The sequence below is a fragment of the Palaemon carinicauda genome, chromosome 21 (genome assembly GCF_036898095.1).
Source record: "Palaemon carinicauda isolate YSFRI2023 chromosome 21, ASM3689809v2, whole genome shotgun sequence".
Classification (NCBI taxonomy): domain Eukaryota; kingdom Metazoa; phylum Arthropoda; class Malacostraca; order Decapoda; family Palaemonidae; genus Palaemon; species Palaemon carinicauda.
This window is the reverse complement of record NC_090745.1, coordinates 22,750,982-22,772,867: the sequence shown is the minus strand read 5'-3', so window position 1 is coordinate 22,772,867 and position 21,886 is coordinate 22,750,982. Positions and strand designations below refer to the sequence as shown.

General features: G+C 39.1%; 1 protein-coding gene across 7 annotated transcripts in view; it reads left to right on the top strand.

The window, feature by feature from the left end:
* The window catches only part of LOC137615216 (uncharacterized bromodomain-containing protein 10-like), a 93,727-nt gene that overhangs the window by 29,687 nt on the left and 42,154 nt on the right, over positions 1-21,886 (top strand). For all 7 annotated transcript variants that reach the window (XM_068344891.1, XM_068344887.1, XM_068344886.1 and 4 more), the window contains 5 exons: positions 707-990; positions 6,411-6,541; positions 17,084-17,252; positions 21,092-21,192; positions 21,697-21,884. In XM_068344891.1, coding sequence (XP_068200992.1) covers positions 707-990; positions 6,411-6,541; positions 17,084-17,252; positions 21,092-21,192; positions 21,697-21,884 — 873 coding nt within the window. The remainder of the gene's footprint in view (positions 1-706; positions 991-6,410; positions 6,542-17,083; positions 17,253-21,091; positions 21,193-21,696; positions 21,885-21,886) is intronic.

The window sequence follows — 21,886 nt, the reverse complement described above, 5'->3', positions numbered from 1 at the left end:
GTGATGGAAAGTGGGCAGAAGTCAACACTACCACCTCCTCTGGTTGAAGTGTTCATACATTCCGTGATTTTAAATCAGCAAGCATGGGTATAGGGACTTCCTTCCTTAGGATGTCTCTTTTTAAATGACAAGGGTTTGTATACATGTAAGAACAAGTCACATTTTAAAAGAAATATATATTTTCCCTAACTACTGTAAATAAACCTGGGTGTTTTGAATTATACTTCATGCCTCATCCACCCTGCAAGCCCTCAGTGAAGGTGAAAGTGGCTGCTCGGTGAGCTGGGAGTTCTGGCGAGGCCTCCCTTGATACCCACTAGTGATAACTGTCACTTTGCTACAATTTTTAACTGCCTAGTTGCAGCTTTCCTGAAATCTTACTCCTTTTAAAAGAGTGATTTTATTCAAAAGCATAGAACTTATATGAAAACCAAAGCTAATTGCCCTGATAACACAAAGAGGGAATTGTTTAATAGCTTGAGAATCAGACATTCTTTTGCCTATGCAGGGGCACCAGTGGCTTGCCAATTTACTGTATTCATTTCCCTCTAAGAGAACAATACTTATTCGGTTGGGCTATTCATTTGTACAGTAGTGGGTTTGTGTTAGAATGTTTCGTTTAAGAAAGATAATTTTCTTTTAATTTAATTGTAGGAATTTTTTTTTATATATGTAGAGCTGGATATGACTGATTATATCATTTCAGGAAATTGAAAGAAAGGGAGGACTTATGTCTCTATATTCAGGCATGAATGACATCATCAGTGAACCCAGCTCCATTTCAAACTCGCCAGTTTCTACTCCTACCGTAACCCCTACCAAATCTCCAGGAAATACGCCATCACGCTTACAAGCAGCTCTTACATCTAGCCTCTCCTATAAAAGCAGTGGTGGTGGCCTCCTCGTTCATCATCCTGTTACTCCCAAGAAAAGAGTCATTAATAAAACCAATACAGAGCATCTAAGTGAAGAACTTAGTTTAGGACACAGGTATGGACTGTAGAGTATATGACTTGTTGCAAGTCTGATATACTGTAGGTGAATACACTGTATACAATATGGAAGACTTCAATTTTTGTTTGTTTTAAGTTTATGCATATGCAGTTACTTAATAAGTTTAGATCTATAATAGAGTTTTAGTGTAAAATGTGGTTTATTGGTGGTTGAAAATTGGCTACTGTTATTTTAATGGCTTTAAACAAAATAAGTAAGTCAGAGTTTATACCGTATATACTTGCGTAACATGTGAATTTTGAAGGCTAATTTTGAAGCTAAAATCATGGGGGTTGCATCATACATGAAATATAAAATTGGTATGTGCACTCTTGGACTAGGTTATGTCGTCGTTCAAACTATATGTCTATTTACTGTTTAAAAAAATACAGCTATATTTAAAATAAATCGAATTTTTATTAAACTGATGTTATTCTTAACTGTATCCAAAAATAATGCATGTAATATTCATATTTTAATATCATATTTATAAATCAAACCATAGCGAATATAATTCAATCGGCAAATTAATTTCAATAGTTTCATTTTAAATTCTTCCATCATATTTTATTTACTGTCGAGTTGAGCCGCATAAAGAAGTTAATTGGAGCTTCATTCATGTTGCCAATGCATGACAATTTATATTTTTTTTTAGGTTTGTGGTTCTTGATTATAAAGTTTAGGAAATATTTATATAGTGTTATAAGAAAGCTATATTCTCTGTTTTCAGACACTGTAACTTTATCTTCGAAATTCGGCATTTACATTTAATTATGTGATTTGCAAATTCATCAGTTCCCACTAAAGTTACCTTTTGCTTCCTTCAGTTTCGGGCACAGCTTTCCCCGATTCCAAACAGAATAGCGGCTATGAATATTGTTTGTTTTTTTGCCTTAATTTACAGCTTGTTAGTTTATATTTGGCAGTAATTTCTTGATCTTTTCTCCATAGTGAATAAAGGTATAATGAAAAAATGTCAGTCTTATGTCACTTTGTTTACTATCGTACGATGATCAATATGCAAGCAAAACAACTGCTATCTGATTCAATTGTTTATAACAAAACAACAGTTTTTGTTTGGTTATATTGGGGCTGTATGCGTTTACGCAATGATTATAACGTTACTAACGATACTTTAATCCTTATCTTTAATTTTGTAACCCATTGAAGTAGAAGATGGGAAAAAGAAATGGAGTAAAAAGGTTATCTTATTGTAATTTGGTGTCTCAAAAAGTAACTCGCATGATACACAAGATATATAATAGAATTATATTTTATGGGTGAAAATTTTTGGGGTTGCACAATTAGAGGGATCTGCTGTTACACGAGTATGTACAGTAAGTTGAATGGTTGAATGTTTTCAGTAGGAAAGGAAACCACGTAATTGTGACTGAGTAGCCCAAGTAATTTACGTGAGTGCAATGTTACAACAGTGGCATTAATTTATAATACAATGAAGATGAGAATAATATGCTTGCAACCCATTGTTTTATTATACAGTTGACACAATTTTCTTGAATGCAATGGGCTGGCTCTCATATTTATATGGGTAAAGTATAATACTGGTTTAGAAAAGTACTTTGTACCAGCATGAATACAAACTATCGTCCTTTGATAGAAGTATGATATTGGAGGAACTAGAAACAGCTGTTTAAATTTTTGACAAGGTGATTGTAGTTGTTGGCGGGTAGAGGGTATGGCCCGCCCACCTACCAAGCAGAGCTGCAGAGCAGCCCTCACTTGGACTTTGGCTGTAGCTCAGTACACATGTATTTCTCTGTTGACAATTTTTTTTCTATCTTTTTCTTTACCTTTTCAGATTGTTTTTGCTTTGTGTCCTGGGAAACCTGGCCATAAGTGAGGCAGGCTCATGAGCAAGCCCTTTGGGATCCCCATCAGCTTTGAACTTTTTTTAGGGGCCATGACTGTTCACAGTCATTCCCTTGTGTTGATTGTTGGGTGGAGTTAGGATAGAAGAAAATCAAGACAGAGATTCTTCAGCTTTAAATGTAGCAATGCCTAATAGCTAATGCAAAAAAAAAGCTATAGGTCCTTTTTCTCTTCTAGAAGTTCACAAACCTACTGTGTCTTCTTTGGATTTCCTTAGGGCTTGGTCCTTTGGATGAATTCAGGAAGAAAGAGGAAACTCCAATTTGTGTTTGGGGGTTACTTTGAAGGGAGCAGAAGTATCTGCTTCCCTTAGTGAAGTTAATAATACTCCTCTGACTGTTTTGCTGACTGTCAACAAAATGTGCGGGAAAGTCGGAAGTCGTGGTTATCGATGCCAATCCAATATCGTGAAGCTTCTTGAGGTACTGGGAAATGCCAGGAGTTTCAAGTCTTTCCCTATTGTGCCCTCATTTTTTGTTTCACCTGCAGGAGATGCGCGACATTGTTACCTTCTACAATGCTCACCTGCTGCTGGGGTGTGGAGCACATCTGAGAGACCGTTACATCTCCGGTCTATGGTCACAGAAGGACATGTTGTTTCACATCAATTATTTAGGATTGAAAATGACTTTCGTCAGGGTAGTGTTCTTTTCCTATTACTTACCGTACTGCAGTATATACACATGAGATGTGGTTTGGCACAGAAAAGAAGCTCATTGCAAATGCAAATGATCCTTCTGTAATTGCTCCACTTCCATCTCTGAATGTAGATCTGGGGTTGTTAAATCACTTAATAGAGATATAGCTAAAATTAATGCATGGTGCAAATTTTGGGGCGTGTAGTTGAACCCTTACGAAACTCAAAAGTATGATTGTAAGTAGGTCAAGAACAGTGGCTCCTCAACTTTCAAATCTCAGCATCAATGCTTCTTCAACTCAATATGACGCTAAATTAGGTGTGATTCTTGATAAATTTACTTTTGAGAATTTTTTTTTCTCCCACAAAAAATTGGCTTATTGAAAAAGTTTCTTCAGATTTTTGGTAATCAATCTATTCTGAAGAAGTGTTTTAATTCTTTTATTCTACCTTGTTTCGAGTATTGTTAAAACAGCTACTGAATCTCTTAATTTTGGGGATAAAACCTTGCTGTATTTAATTTCTTATTCCTTATTTAGATATTAATCTCTGGCATTGTTGGTCAGTTCTTCATGCATGTTGCATAAGATTTTTCATAACTGACCATCCTTAGCATTCAGATCTTCCCAGACAGAATTATCCTGCTCATCATAATAGGTATGTAGTTAATTCTAATAGGCATGCCTTCTCCATCATGAGGCTCAATACTACACAGAATTCTAGGAGTTTTATTCCAGTTGTGATGAAGTTGTGGAATGGTCTTCCTAATCAGGCAGTTTAATTGGTGGAACTTCAAAAGTTCAAACTGACAACAAATGTTTTTTATGTTCAACTGGCTGACATAACTCACTACAGTTTAAATATGAAAGATGTATTTTAATGTTGTTACTGCTCTTAAAAGGTTTTATATTAATTGTTCATTACTTCTCTTGCAGTTAATTATTCCTTTAATTCCTTTCCTGGCTGGCCTTTTCCCACCAGACTATTGTTTCTCTGTTGGAGCCCTTGAGTTTATAGAACTGTATATTGATTTTCCAGCTAGTGTTATAGTTTACCTAGTAATAAGAATAATAATAATAGTAATAAAAACAAAAATATCTAGTGTTACTCCACTTAGTGGACACCTTTCAAGGTCACAAAGTATTGCTGATGAGCAACAACACCACGACTTTAGTGACTTACGTCAACAGACAAGAAGGTTTGGTGTCCTTATTCTTTGCCAACTGGCTGTCAAGATACATCAGTGGCTATTGGTTCATGCAGTACATGTCTCGGCACGTTTCATTCTGGGGAAACAAAATGTAATAGCAGACAATCTTAGTTGACTAGGCAAGATGGTTGGCTCAGAATAGTGTTTGAATGATCTAGTAGGTAAGGACCTCCTGACTTTGTGGGGTTTCCCGATCATCGATATGTTTGCCACTCGCCTGAACAACCAGCCGGAAGTGTACTGCACACCAGTCCCAGACCTGTCAGCAATGATGGAAGATGCGTTCCAACACCCTTTGGAAAGACTAGACATGTACACCTTTCCCACTTTCAACCTCATACAGTGAGTCTTGAACTAAGTCATGATATCTAAAGTGGCCTCACGCTGAGTCGTATTTAGACCTGCTAAGTCTTCTCATAGACGGGCCAAGAGAGCTACCAGAATGGTCAATGCTTCTCTGTCAGTCACATGTCAAAAGGTTCCATACAGCAGTGTCTTGCCTGATTCTTCACAGCTGGAAGTTATCCATCATCTTTAAGAGAAGGGAGATTCAAGCCTGACTACAAGCAGGTTTCTGAGTACCTCCGTAAATCCTTCACAGCCGTCTACCAAGGAAAGTGGTCCCTCTTCTGTGATTAGTGTCATGGAAGAGACATAGCTTCGTCAAACCCACTATTCCCTTGATTGCTGACTTTTTTAATTTTCCTATGGAAGGAGAAACTTCTCTCGGTTTCGGTGGTGAAAGGCTATCGCTCAGCCTTGACCCATGTATTTTGACTGAAGGTGATTGATCTTTCCTCATCGTGGGATTTTATTTGTTTTGACGAGGAGTTTCGAACAGGTTTGCCCGCTTAAGAAACCCCCAACTTGGAGTGCGATTAAGGTTCATAATTCATATCTTCTCTTAGGGAGGTAACTGATGATATAGATGATTTGTTACTCTGTCCTGTATGGGCAATGTATCTGAAAATACAGAATCTTTTCGTCAATAAGCTCATGTGTGGTATAGTTCGTACATCCCAAAGCCCGCCAAATATCTCTGTGAGAGTGCCACTTTTCTGCCTGGTCAAAAGCATTCTACCTCATAGCATTAGTGGCTCCTCCAAAAGTGCAAGAGGGTTAGAAGGTGGCAGAGTGGAATGGAAGAAAGATGACCATTCTAAGCAAATCAAAATTTGTGATGTCTAGGTAGAGAGCAAAGAACATGAAAGAATATATAAGAAAAGTATACGGAGCAAAGAAGAAAAAAAAATCACTATGTTTTGGTGGAAGAAGAGGAAGTCAGTAGATCCTTTTTTTGTCCGGAGACAGACTGAATTATGTAGTAAATATTGACGATTAGTAAGAAAGACAAGTTTAGAAAAAGCCTTGATAGACTGCTGGTAAATAATCAGAGCAAAATTTATAGTACTGTACATTCATAAGATTAGTTTTACTCCTTGCAGCAGGGAAGAAGTGTTTTCAATTTGTTGATTTATTTCTTGGTGTTTATAAAAGACTACTATTGTTCTTGCCAATTTAGAAGCTTGTGTGATAGTCCATAGGTAGGAAGGGAAAATTATTTTTATATATTTACAATGTTGTCTCTTGGTTACTGTCGGTTGGCTCTTGAAAAAAAAAAAAATTTTGGGGGTGATTTTGCTACCAATCATAATTCTGATCAAATTTATGATTTTGCAGGATTTTGATGGAGTTAATGTCGGATTACCAGAAAGGCAGTAATGCCCCATTTATGGAGCCCATAGAAATGGACAAGGAGAAGAATGGAGATTATCTGGAAGTTGTAGAAAAACCAATGTGGCTTAAAAAGAGTAAGTATTTTCTGGTGTAATACATTTATGTCTAGTTGATAGATTGATTATAAGTTATGTCTAGTTATTAAAGCATTTGTTCATACCTATATACAAACATTTAGTCCACTAAAATAAGGGGATGTCTTTAGGAGAGGTGGAAGGGTCATTGAATTCAATAAGTTTGTAGTTAACAACAGGAGGTGAGTGCAGGCAGGTAGCCCCACCTAGTTTCCGGTCAAACTGTCCAATTGTATGGACATACGGTACTGTTGTAATATATCCAAGGTCTTCTGCGCCGTCATCCTTGGCAACTCCGAAGATAATGTTGAAGGGACTCTACAGTATAGGTTTTTGCACTCCTCATCAATTTTGTCTGTCACTGAAGCTTGTAGATATATACCCCTGGCATGGTCTTTGGAGAGTATGTATCAGGAGCAGGGAAAACTTGGATCTGCATTGGTGAGTTTTTCAAAGTTTTGTGGATTATTGAGTTCCACCAAGGATTGCTGAACACCAGCATGCCATGGAAGCGTTCCCGTAGCTGTGCAGATTAACGCTGACGACATTGACCTCATGGAGGCCTGGCCTTCATTAGGTTTTGAATGGCAAAGTCCAGGGACAGTGACATTGCCCTAGCAAGAAGGACAGTGCCCTAGAGACTGACCATATGATCAGCACCCAAGCCCCATCTCTATCTAAGCTAGGGTCAGGTAATGGCTGCTGATGACTCAGCAGGTAGACCTACAGGCTCCCCCAAAACGCCCAATCCTTAGCACACAAGGATAGTAAGGTTGCAGCCACCAAAAGAACTAACGAGTTTGAGTGGGACCTTGAACCCCAGTCTGGCGAATGCCAGGCAGAGACGTTACCAATAAGCCCCATGATGTCATTTTTGAAAGAGTGGGTGGTCAAGGCTACCTCACCTCTAGTGTTCACAGTACCAGTAATTCCAGATGACCACAATAAAATCTATGGTGATCCCATTATCAGTAAGTCCAGTGTTAGTGGATGGCCTCAATGGTGATACCTGCAGTGCAGCTTAAGCCTGAGATGGCTCCTACCCCTTTGGTAGTACCAGTATCAAAGATGGTGAAAGGGAGAAAGAAGGCCCTGAGGACAGGGAAATTGTGCGTACTGCCCCATTGTCAGTCACCTCTAGTGCTTGTCGCTGCTATGCCTGTGACCCTTGGCCCTGTGTCTTCTATTGTCCATATACCATTGACCCTAGCCCCTGTTTGTTACAAGTGCTATTGCGTTTGCCTACTTTTTTCCCTGAAACAGTGACTCCCAGGTTTTGGAGCAACCCATGTGGTTTTTTTCGTTGGGAGAGTTTTGTTGTCAATAGTTGCTTAGACTTCATTTTCTGTTAGCATAGCCTGAGGGGAAAATTGGAAAGAGGTAGAAGTAAGTTCACTGTTCTTCCTGTTTTGTTTCTGATTCTGACACTTCTAACAAGAAGTTGAAGTTCAGGAAAGCAGTTTTAAGTGGTCTTGATAACACCACCTCTCTTTTGGGGGAGCTAACCAGCTCTTGGTATCCCCCGTGCCCCTGGCCGGGCCCTGAGTGGCTGGCTTAACTACATCGTTAGCCAGGTTGGCCAGAGATACACAGCCTCTTGTGGGGCTGTACATATTTTACCAGCAAGCCAGCCAAGGGCTGTACATCTTTTACCACAAGCCAGCTACCAGAGCCCTGGCTATGGGGCCAGTGACCAGCCAATAGTTGTCCACCTCTCCCAAATGAGAGGTGGTGTGAATGGCCTTCCTTGTTTGGTCCTTGTATTCTTTCCGTTGGGTAGGTGTTGGAAGAGATTTATTGCCCTTGTTCACCTTTCTACCTGGAGGGGGAGGGCTGCTCACTTCTGTTACTGAGTAGCCTGGTATCCTGAGTTGAGAAGGTGGCACATCTATTTTATGATGATTTGCTCTTGCCAGCAGCCTGGCTTACTCTCCACCTCAATCAAGAGATGGTGTTTGTACATGTTTCCTCTTGTGTCTCCATTTCTCTGCTACTGTATACCAAGGAAAGGAGCCATTTTCTGCAGTTAGTGTTGTAGAAGGGGAACTTTAATTCAGATCAGATCTTCGCTGAGAGAAACGATTCTCAGTTGTGGCTGTGAAAGGTTACTGCTCAACCTTGAATATGATCTTTTGATTGAAGGGCATAGGTTTTTATTTCTCATAGGAGTTGTCTATACTCGTCAGGAGATATTAGCTGTCATGTCCAAACCTTTTGAACTCTGCCCCCCCAGAATGAGATGTGTGTGTCTTATGATCACCTTGTATAATGCTTTTTTTTAAAATATTAAACTTAGCCGGTGAATATATAATAGCTGACGTCTCCGACGGCTCGACAGATTCCAAAAACTCGCGAGCGATCGCCGTGAAGGTTGCGGGTGTGACCACCAGCGCCGACTATCGGCCAGATACCGCATATACTTGTCAATATCTCCAGTTCTTCTCTGTCGGTCTTGTCGACAAGTTGGTTCCGCTCGCTTTATGACCTCGAGTTTTCTACCGAATTGGTGAAGTACTTGGTTTTGGTTTTATTGCTTTCGCCGTATTGGATTATTCAATACTATCTTCAAAAGAAATGCTTTTGAAAGGAGAGGAAAAGTGTTTTGCCCTTGCTTTTTTTTTTTTAATCTCTGGTTTTTCCATAGAGAAAAGATGGCCGACCCTTCCCTCAGTGTACGGAAGTGTGTTTAAGGCTTTTAGTAATTATTTTATCACTTTATAAATTATTGTTAATATTTATAGATTTACCTCTATATATTTTATATTTTATATCTCACCCGCCTTTATTAGGCCTCTTCGATTAGCTTTCCATTTATACTAAACATCAAGATAAATTTTATGTTTTGTTTATATGCGGCCTTTACCTATCCCTGTAGGCGGTCCTAACTTGGAAAACGAAGTTAAACAACGTTGAGCCCATTCAACTTTTATTTTTGTTAAGTTTAAATCAGTTGCTCTGTAAGAGTGATGAGATGAATATTTTTTAGAAAATATTTTAAGAAATATATTCTTTGAATAGTCTTCGTGCTGTTTTTTCAAAGATGAACTAACGTTTGGTTTTTTTATGCTACGCAGTTTGCGTTCTATCGTTACGATAGAGAAAGAGAGATTCACGGTTTCACTTTGCAGAAAGAGTAAATCGATTTTGACGTTTTGTTCATTCTTCTTTCGAACTGAAGTGTTTTAGATACTAATTTAAAGGAACTTGTTAATTTTCAATTTCTTAGTCCTTTCAGTTTTTTCCTTTGGTCAAATAACCTGTTATTGACGAAGGGTGAGTGGGCCATTCTCTTGTGTGTGACAAAAGAGAGAGAGAGAAAGAGAGAATGATCCGATCCTTCTCGTCCCAAGTCTCTGTACAAGGAGTTTGGGAGCGAGTAACGTTGTTCTCGATTCAGTTTTTTACTCTCGTCCCAAGTCTCTGTACGGGGAGAGAGGATAAAACGTTTTAGTTTTTATTCTCGTCCCAAGGCACTGTACGGTGAGAGATTGAAAACGTAGTCCTTAGTGAACTAGTGTTTAGTCTCCTCCCCAGTCACTGATCTTTTTAACTTTATATATTTCCGTTTTATTCGATATATATGTATATGTTTATTGATTTTTGCATGTGTGTTTCATTTTGTACTAATGTGCTTACATTATACGACTCATTTCGCAATTCTAACCTTTTGATGTAAGGGAGAATTGCGTGCTTCAGGTAGAAATCAGTTTTATTCATGTCTAATGTGAAATTATTGAAAAATACGATATCAGTGAAGTAAGTGCAAAAAACATGTTCTGTGTTGCGGAGGGTTCGTTTGTTCGTGCTTGTCACTTGCCTAGTCCGAGACCTCTTTCAGGCTCCCCTGCACCAGGGAGAAGGAATTTCGTAGGACCTAAGGGAGTGAGGAGTGTAAACCAACGAACAGACGTTCCCTCAAAGGTATCAGACGTTGCTCGGCAAGCACGTCCTTGCCATAAGACAGGAGAAACGAAGTTTCTCCTCGTCTTCTGATGATTCGTCTCTTTAAAAGCCTGGCCGTATAGTTTCGAGACGGTTGAAACGTTTATTAGTTCCTTCAGAACAAGTTCAACGTCCTAGCTGTAGTCATAATAAGAGTCCCGTTCATAGCGATGACGTTCATGTACAGACGTTTCTGCCACAGACCCGACGTGACGTTGAGCGGTGGACGCCGTGGACACAACGTGACGTCGAGTGTCAGTCACCGTAGTCTCGATGTAGCATCGATCAGCAGTCACTGCTGTTTACTACGTGACGTTTGAACGTCAGCCACTGCAGTCACAGGTTGATCCGAAGTTAGATATGCTGTTAAAGCTTTCTTCTTCAATAGAAGCTTTCGATCCTGTTCCTGTGCGAAAGGATCCTTTGCTTTTTGTACGTCACGGTTCTGGGATACGTGATTCGGGTCTTCAACCTTCTAGACGAGCTTTGTTACACCACGCTGACGTTATCTCTAGTGACAGCTTTGCTGTTAAGCGAGATGCGGAGCATAAATCTCGATGTAACTTTGATCGCTTTGAACGTCAGCCACCGCAGTCACAGCGTGACGTTGAGATGCAGAACGTGACGTTGAGCGGTGGACACCGTAGACATGACGTGACGTCGAGGGTCAGTCATCGTAGTCACGATATAGCATCGAACAGCAGTCACCGCTGTTACTACGGGACGTTTGAACGTCAGTTACTTCTGTCACGACGTGTAGTAGAATAACATTCTCTGCAGTCACAACGTGACATCGACCCTCCAACTTTAACTTCTGTTCATATACAAGTGGATGTAGCCTGTCAGGCTTTTCCTTCACGTCATTCTGAATATAAATCTCCTTCTCGCAAGACTTTAGATTTATCAGATGATGTGCCTTCTGAAGAAGTTGATGACCCCCTTTCAACTAATGTACCTTTGGGGAGTCATTCAGAAGAGGAGTAACCTAGGGTGGTCCAACAATCCCTTGTATTTTAATTATGAATTTCTTTAGTGAAATTTTGTCCTAGACTTTCTTCGACGCCTACTTTTACGAAGTCAGTTCTCTCTTGTTCTTCCAAGAGGGCCATGCTCTTACTGGGAGACTGGTTGGAATCCAGGAGAAGTTTAGGAAAGTCTGCTTTTGCTTTTCCTCCTTCTTAATTAGCTTCTCGCTCGGGCATCTGGTGTGACACAGGAGAAGCTCGAGGAGAAGTTCTCGGCTTGGGAGTACCTGCCTCTGCCCAGGGAGACTTCTTAAGCCTTGTGGACTCTCCTCGTCGTCTAGCCATGAGACGCTCCAAGATTTTATGGTCGGCTTCAGAGCTAGACCATCTCCTGTTAGGAGTTTTTTCGAGCGTTTGAAGTTTTTATTTGTTGGATTGGTCCCTGGGAGCCTTAAGTAAGAAGGTCTCTCCAGCTGTCAATGTATTGCTGTACAATTATGTCATGCATGAACAAGGCTATCAGGGATGGCTCCAATGATCTGGCAGCCACGTTCACTGCAGGAACAAGGCTTTCAGGGATGGCTCCAATGATCTGGCAGCCACGTTCACTGCAGGAGTACTTAAGATGTAAGTGCGCTCAATGTGTTCATTGTCAAGACAAACTTCACGATGAAGACTACCAAATCTGTCTTGGCAACAGTAAGGGAAGGCGACTGGATGGTCTCTCTCGACCTTCAGGATGCATACTTCCACATCCCGATTCATCCAAACTTTCAACAACATCTGAGGTTTGTGGACGGGAAAGTAATTTACCAATTTCGAGCACTGTACTTCGGCCTCATTCCTACTCCTCTTGTTTTTACAAGGCCCTTGCAAAATGTTGCAAGCTTTCTACATTTTTTGAGGATTCAGAGCCTCCCTTTATTTTGACGACTGGCTAATCAGGGCGTCGTCATTATATCGCTGTCTGGAGAGCCTCTAATGGACATTAGACCTAACCAAGGAGCTAGGTCTCATAGTGAACGTAGAGAAGTCGTAACTTACAGTACCCCATCCCAGACTATTCTTTATTTGGGAATGGAGATACAGTGTCTGATTTTTCGGGCCTTTTCGTCTCCCACAAGATTGGAACAAGCTCTGTTAAAAGTCCTTCACTTGCAAGAGAAAAACAGTTGCTCTGTAAGAGTTTGAACTAGCCTCGTGGGAACTCTTTCATCGCTGGAGTAGTTTATCTCTCTGGGGAGACTCAACCTATGCCCTCTCCAATTTCACCTAAACCATTGGAACAAGGAGAAGGGCTTAGAGAGTATCTCTTTCCCAATCTCCAACTCAGTCTAGACATGTCTGACTTGGTGGGACAGCAACATCAGACTTCGAGAAGGTCTTTCTCTTGCGATCAAGAACCCAAACCATGTGTTGTATTCAGATGCATCGGATTTGGGTTAGGGAGCTCCACTGGACAGTCTGGAATGCTCGGGTCTTTGATCCACGGATCAGAAGGAACTCCATTTAAGGCAAGTAACATCTCTCCTTTGGCGAGATTTGTGCAAGGAAAAATGAATGTCTTGGCGGACTGCCTCAGCAGAAGAGGACAAGTCATCTCCATGGAGTGGACGTTGCATCAGACTGTGTGCGAGAAGCTATGGATGACATGGGGTCAACCCACCATAGATCTTTTTGCGACTTCACTGACAAAGAGGCTCTCGACTTACTGCTTTCCAGTTCCAGATCCAGAGGCAGCCCACATAGACGCTTTCCTGCTGGACTGGTCTCACCTGGACGTTTATGCCTTTCCACCTTTCAAGATCCTAAACAAGGTGCTGCAGAAGTTCACCTCTCACGAAGGGACCAGGTTGACATTGGTTGCTCCACTCTGGCCCGCGAGAGAGTGGTTCACAGAGGTACTTCTATGGCTGGTAGACGTTCCAAGAAGTCTGCCGTTACGGATGGATCTCTTGCGACGGCCTCACGTAAAGAGATTTCATCAAAGCCTCCCCACGCTTCGTCTAACTGCCTTCAGACTATCGAAAGACTCTCTAGAGCTCGAGGGTTTTCGAAGGAGGCAGCTAGAGCGATTGCAAGGGCTAGAAGATCCTCTACCATCAGGATCTATCAGTCGAAATGGGAGGTATTTAGAGACTGGTGCAAGTCCTCCTCTATTTCCTCTTCCAAGTGCCTCTGTAGCGCAGATTGCGGATTTTCTGCCTTATCTGAGAAACGGTCGCTCCCTCTCTGCATCCACCATTAAAGGCTACAGAAGCATGTTAGCTTCTGTTTTCAGGCATAAGGGTTTGGATCTTTCTAATAACAAAGATCTCCAAGACCTGCTTAAGTCTTTCGAGACTTCCAAGGAGCGTCATATTTCGACTCCTGCTTGGAACTTGGACGTGGTCCTACAGTTCCTTATGTCAGACAGGTTTGAACCTTTAAATTCAGCCTCCCTGAAGGATCTTACCCTCAAGACACTTTTTTTTGGTGAGCTTGGCTTCGGCTAAAAGGGTTAGTGAGATACATGCTTTTAGCAAGAACATCGGCTTCTCCGCTAATAAAGCAGCATGCGCTCTTCAACTTGGTTTTTTTGGCCAAGAATGAACTTCCGTCTCGTCCTTGGCCTAAATCATTTGAAATCCCCAGTCTTCTGAGATTGTGGGGAATGAAGTTGAAAGAGTGCTCTGCCCCGTTAGAGCTCTTAAATTTTGTTTATCCAGAACTAAACCGCGACGAGGTTGTTCAGAGGCTTTATGGTGCTCCGTTAAAAAGCCCTCTTTGCCCATGTCTAAGAATGCATGGTCTTATTTTATTAGACTTTTGATTCGGGAGGCACACTCTCAATTAAGTGAGAAGGATCATAATTTACTTAAAGTCAAGGCTCATGAAGTTAGAGCGATAGCAACTTCTGTAGCGTTTAAGCAAAATAGACCCATTAAAAGTATTATGGACGCGACCTTTTGGAGAGGCAAGTCGGTTTTCGCTTCATATTACTTGAAAGATGTCCAGACTCTTTATGAGGACTGCTACACACTGGGACCATTCGTAGCAGCGAGTGCAGTAGTGGGTGAAGGCTCTACCACTACATTCCCTTAATCCCAATATCCTTTTAATCTACTCTTGAAATTTTTAATCTTATTTTGGGTTGTACGGGAGACTAAGAAGTCTTTCGCAATCTTTTTGATTTGGCGGGTGGTCAAAATATTGTTTCTTGAGAGCGCCCAGATTAAGGGTATTGATGAGGTCCTGTTATAAGGGTGTTCACCCTGGATATAGCAGCTCCTGGGAGTCTTTCAGCATCCTAAGAAGATCGCTGGGCTTCGTGAGGATAGCGGACTAATGAGGCAGAGTAATAATCAGAGTCTGCTTCCTTACCAGGTACCTATACTTAAGTCTGTTTTTTGAATAGTTGTCAAAAACTCTTGAGCATATACGCCTTTATTGTATTAATACTGGTCTCTACCCACCACCATGGGTGTGAATCAGCTATTATATATTCACCGGCTAAGTTTAATATTTAAAAATGATATTTTGATTATAAAATAAATTTTTGAATATACTTACCCGGTGAATATATAAATTAAAGGCCCTCCCTTCCTCCCCGATAGAGACCTAGGGGACTGAGAAGAACTGGAGATGTTGACATGTATATGCGGTATCTGGCCGATAGTCGGCGCTGGTGGTCACACCCGCAACCTTCACGGGGATCGCTCGCGAGTTTTTGGAATCTGTCGAGCCGTCGGAGACGTCAGCTATTATATATTCACCGGGTAAGTATATTCAAAAATTTATTTTATAATCAAAATATCATATTACTTCATCAGAAAGGGAACAGAGATCTGACTCTTGAGACTGTCTTTTTGCTAACCTTACCATTGGTGAAAAGAGTAGGCGAGTTACTCTGCTTCTATGTAATAACCCACACTGAGGGTGTGAAGGGGTCTCTTTAATTTTTGTGGCTAAACTTGTGACTAAATACCAAGCCCCCATGTTTATGACCTCCTTTTTCTATGATAAATGTTGAGTGGTAATTAAGAGGAAAGGCTTTTTGTGTCTGGTGAGGGCTGTGCAGTGTTACCTGAAGAGGACGGGACATTTCAGGCTCAAGTGTAAATGACTTCCTTAGCACTGGCAGAGCCAAGGAAAAAGGTGTTAAAGACTAGTCTGTTTTTGGCTTTGTGAGATGATCAAAACTGTTGAGGTACCAGCTCAGACAAAAGCTCAATAAATTTTGGCTATTGATCCCATCTTTGCCTGGCAAAACAATCATGTTGTTGGCCCATTGATGAAGGTAGCAGTTCAAAAGTACCAGACAACCTTCACTGTTATTTATTTAAGGGTTTATACAGTACTCATAAGTCCTAAGACACTTTTTGTCTTTGCCGTTTGGTAGTCTCTTAAGTAGTTGTATAGTCACCCATGTCCCACAGAACAGAGCATCTGTTTTATAGTAGTGTGTCAAGATGGAAGGTAAAATTACTAGTGATGCTGGTTAGCTACATATCTTAGCACCATTCTTATTTTGACTAGATCTATAAGAAGCAGTTATCGCCCATATTTCCTTAACAATGGGGAAGATGGTAGAATGAATGATGAACTTATCAGTCATCATACACCAGGTATTCCATTTCAAACTACTTTTCCTCTTCGCTGAAGAAAGATTAAACTAACCACGTACGTGGTACATACCAAATTCTGTACAGGTCCAGCCCTATCAGCCAACTCATCTCTATGAAAGGGTAGACGGGGCTTGCGGGAGGCATCTCCCTTGCTTCTATATGGGACCAGCAATAATAACATATTCCAGGGAAGAAAAATGCCAACCACTTTGGTGTGAGGGGGACTTCTAACCCAACAATAATCGAGTCTGCATTTAAAGGACAGAAGGTTTATATACACTTGGGAACAAATATCAAGTTATGAATGTAATTTGTATTTTTCCTAGCTATACAAATCTGTTTCTTTTAAAGTCAAACTTCTCACCACAACCACCCCTCAGTCCAGAGCATAAGGTCAATAGTTCTTAACTACCTCTAACAAATTCAGCTCCACTGAAGACATTCCCTAATTTAAAAGACTGAGCCTTGTTTATTATTATTATTATTATTATTATTATTATTATTAATAATAATGATGATAATAATAGCTAAGTTACAACCATAGTTGGAAAATCAGGATGCTACAAACCCATGGGCTTCAACAAGGAAAAATAGCCCACTGAGGAAAGGAAATCTCTCTCTCTCTCTCTCTCTCTCTCTCTCTCTCTCTCTCTCTCTCTCTCTCTCTCTCTCTCTCTCTCTCTCTCTCATATATTATTCTTGAAATATTGTATGGTAAATTTGTAAAGATTAATTTGGTTTCTTATCTCGCATTTAGAAACTCAATTAAGGCTGTCAAGATATATTTATATATGTAGTCCTATTATTAAAAAAAAGTAATATTGTATCAGTTTTTAAGGGCTATTGGAGTTATTTTATGGTCATTGTCATTATTTCTGTGCTTTTTATATTTTCATTAATGGTGCACTAGATTGATGATGGGCTTAATTTTTAGACTGTACAATTGTATGATAACATGCATAGTTACAGCTGTTTTTTTATTTTTTCTAATGAAAAAATATTAAGTGTAATACTTTTGTTTTTAACAGTTAAAGAACAACTTATTGAGGGAAAATACACAACGATAACAGAATTAATTGGCGATATAAGAACTATGCTGGAAAACGCTTATCGTTACTACGGCCCAAGTCACTCCATATCCAAGAAAGGATTGCGCCTGGAACACATGATGGAGCAAAAGATTACGCTTCTTCCAAAGTAAGTTGTGTACAGAAGTTTATATTGTAAAATGTATTAATTTTTTACAAAAATTACAAATACAGTGCTATTTCCCGTGTTTTTCTGGGGGAAGACATTAGTGTTGTTTCTTTATGGTATTAGAATTAGACTGTTACTGTAAATGCTGTGGCCTTTTTCTGCAATAATGCTTTTATGTTTGGCCAAATGGGTTTATTAAAAACCCCATCAAAAAGTTTTAAAATTTAAGGATTCATGCTTGAAGGTTTGTTGACACTGTTTATTCCCAGTGCCCATTAACATTTTCCCTTATTACTGACTTTTTCACTACAAACCCATTACTTCATTACTTTTGTAAAACCTTTACTTGTGTCTGTTGGAATTTCTAGCCACAAAAAAATTATATAAAGATTTTTTGTTATTGCTATGGGGCTCAGGTAAGCATTCATCAGTTCCCTGAATAACTGGATAACTTGCTATGCCTGCCAACTTATTTGAAGCCTATATTACTTTTGATAAGTTACAGGATAACTATAGTCTTTTTCATTTTTTAATATAATTGAAAATATCTTTAACTGATGTAATTGAGGTTACACATGATTGCTGGATGCTCATTTCTGTTAGAAGCAAAGTAGAAGTATCAGGGATATTAAGTTCAGATATCAATTATCAGCTCTAAATATATAAAAGGCAAATTAAAGAAGCAGATGTTAGCTGTGAGTTCTTGAGCTAAAGTTCATGATCAATACAATATTAGTTTAAATTCAGTTACTGGATTTTTTTTTTACTCTTCTATTTGATATAATAATTATGTTTTTTGTACCATCTGTTAGTGGCCAATTACGAAAGTGTTGTCTGTATATGCCGATAATACTGATTTGTCAAATAAAGTATACAGTAGGTTAGATTGGTCTCAATAGGAAGAGAACAGTCTCCATATCAACCTGTTAATATTGAAGGCAGCACTATTGGCACTACAATCATTCCAATAGAGTCTGAGATACCACTCCATTTTTATTCTAAGTTACTTGTTTATGTACATATTTAAAAGAAGGTGGGAAACTTATTTTGAAGTACTTTTGAATGAGGAGAACCCAAGAACAGTATTTGAAAATGGACTCCCAAACGAGGCAGTTACCTTAAGAGTGACTAGAAGAGAAGTAGAACAAGCAGTAAAGAAGATGAAAAATAGTAAAGTTGCAGGACCGGATAATATACCTGTAGAGGTATGGAAGAGTCTTGGAGAGGAAGGCATAGATATCTTGTGGGACCTGAAGCAAAAGATCTTCAATCAGGAAAAGATGCCAGATGAATGGAGAGGAAGCCTAATTATCCCCATCTATAAGGGGAAGGGAGACATCCAGGAATGTGGCAACTACAGTGGCATAAAGTTGATAAGCCATACTATGAAGATATGGGAGAAGATCATTGAGAAGAGACTCGGATGAAACAACAATTTGTGAGGAACAATTTGGATTCATGCCTGGAAGAGGGACTGTAGATGCAATATTTGCTTTGAGGCAGATGATAGAAAAACATCGGGAGAAACAGAAAGGATTATATATGCTCTCTATTGACCTGGAGAAGGCATACGATCGAGTACCACGTCAGGAGCTGTGGAGATGCATGAGAGAAAAGGGAGTCCCTGAGAAGTACGTAAGAATTACTCAAGAGGGCAGAAACAAATGTTAAGAGCAGTTTATGCATAATAGAGTTTCCCAGTAAATGGGGGACTACATCAGGGGTCTGCATTGACCCCTTACCTATTTGATCTGGTTATGGATGTAGTAACCCAAGGTATTAGAGATCAGTCTCCTGGGTGTATGCTTTTTGCTGATGATGATATACTGAATAGCACTAGGCGAGAGGTAGTAGAAGAGAAACTGGAGTAGTGGAGAAGAGAAATGGAAAATAGAGGATTGAAGATCAGTAGGAAAAAGACAGTATTTGAGATTGAAAAATGGGGAAGTTAGTTTACAAGGAGAAAGATGGAAAAAGAGTTGAAAATTTCAAGTATGTAGGATCAACAGTAGCAGAGGATGGTGATCTGGGGGCAAAAGTAAACCACAGAATACAAGTAGGATAGAAGAATTGGAAAAAAGTATGTGGGGTACTATGCGACAGGAAAATAGGGGCTAAGTTGAAAGGTTAAGTGCACAGGACAGTTGTGAGACCGGCAATGATGTTTGGAGCGGAGACATGGGCAATAAAGAAGACAGAAGAGAAGCTGGATGTGGCAGAGATGAGAATGTTGAGATGGATGTGTGGGGTGACTAAGAAGAGATAAGATATGGAATGAGGTAATTAGGGGTACCACAAGAGTTTGAGAACATCAGATAAGAGGTGGTATGGTCATGTCATGAGAAGAGATGAACAGTATATTGGGAGAAGAGTGATGGAAATGGAGGTACAGGGAAGGAGAAGGAGAGGGAGACCAAAGCAAAGGTGGATGGACTGTATCAAGGATGACCTTCTATCAAGGGACTGACCGGTGATGAAGTGTTGGACAGAGGTAGATGGAGAACGCTGGCCAGAAACATCGACCCACATAAAAGTGGGTAAAGATGCAGACAAAGAAGATAACATTACTAAATTAATTCACTGTTATTTCATTATAGCTTGAAATATGGTCAAGTAATATAGGATTAAAAACTTATACACTTAAATCTAGCCTTGTCTGCTGGTGTTATTGTTTTGCATTCAAAATTTCATGCATTTTATTATTTATTTAGTTTTGATGCAAGCACCATCTACCCAATTTGATTTAAAAATTCTCTTAGATTAAATGGTTTTGCTAAATAGCTGACATTAATACATTTTAATGTTAAGTATGTGGCGAAATATTGTACAAGTATTAAATTTTTATTAAGAATATAAACACCCGGGAAGCATAAATTCCATGGCCTATTATGGCAAATAGCTTCAATTTAGGATCCAAAGACCTTTACAGGTATGTTTCAGTAAAGTTGGGTAATTTTCACGAGGAAATCATAAGGGCTGTCATTTTGTGTGTACAGTGAACCCTCGTTTATCGCGGTAGATAGGTTCCAGACGCGGCCGCGATAGGTGAAAATCCGCGAAGTAGTGACACCATATTTACCTATTTATTCAACATGTATATTCAGACTTTTAAAACCTTCCCTTGTACGTAGTACTGTTAACAAACTACCCTTTAATGTACAGAACACTTAATGCATGTACTACAGTACCCTAAACTAAAACAGGCACAAATATTAAAGGTGATTTTATATCATGCGTTTCCTAAACACGCTAAAAAGCACGATAAAAAATGGCAACCAATGTTTTGTTTACATTTATCTCTGATCATAATGAAGAAACAAACTGGAGGTAGAGCTTTGCTTATTACCCAGACATATTTCCCATACTTTTCCCTTAGAACTACATCACATCTTCCTACTTTAGATATATATATATATATATATATATATATATATATATATATATATATATGTATATATATATATATATATATATATATGTGTGTGTGTGTGTGTGTGCATATATATATATATATATATATATATATATATATATATATATATTTGTATGTATACACATACATACCTACATATATACATACATACATATATACATAAATACATGCATACATATATATAATATATTATATATATATATATATATATATATATATATATATATATATATTACTGTATATATATGAGTTATGGAAAAAATCCGCGAAGTGGTGAATCCGCGATGGTCGAACCGCGAAGTAGCGAGGGTTCACTGTATCGTGGTTTAGTTTATGTAAATAGCTTATTTCTGGATGAACTTAGTAATTTGTTTATGATTATCAAGATTTCATTTTGTGCTTGCAGGGAAGTACGGGAACTTTGCACCTTGGAAAAAACATCTGGAACAGCACCTGAGGATATAACCCAGAAGCACCGTAATAAGACGGCAAGAATATCTGTCAATGGTAAATTTCACCCACTTCTCTAACCTTGGGTTTCTCTAATTTTTACCTCTTTGTAAGAAGAGAAAGTATCCCTTTGTTTAATTCTAAATAGCTGAAATTTATGTATTTGAATGTAAAATGCTGATTGGATGGTATTGTGAAATTTCTGTTTATTTGTTAAGTATTAGTCAGTATGTGGATGATACCTTTTTTTTCATGGTTAATGTGATATGATTCCTAAATTGACTGTATTTCTAGCCGTAGTGGGATTTTTAGGAATAATTTCTGCTTCATATACTGTATATGCAATATGCATTAATGAATACTTTAACGTTTCTCTACATTCAATTCTAAGCATCTTTGCAATAATTATTTTTGGTTCTTTAAACAATTGTAGGTCAGATTGAAATATGTGAAGAAATACTGTCAAGAGTAAAAAGAGATTATATTTTACGGTAATTTATTAAAAATGAACATTGAAACGGAATGAACATGCTGTAATTTGATATTATTTATCATTTGTAGGGGACAATTTTTTCTCTTATGTCTTGTACCGTGTTCGTGGGTGTCGACATAATCGGGATAAGGAAATGAAAAAGAGAAGAATGGAAGCCTTACGGCAAGCCAAGAAAGATCGTGAACAGGAGGTCGTTGTATGGGAGGAGAAGCTGTTGGAAGAACCGGTCCATACGCATATGAGGGCAATGTGGGAGGT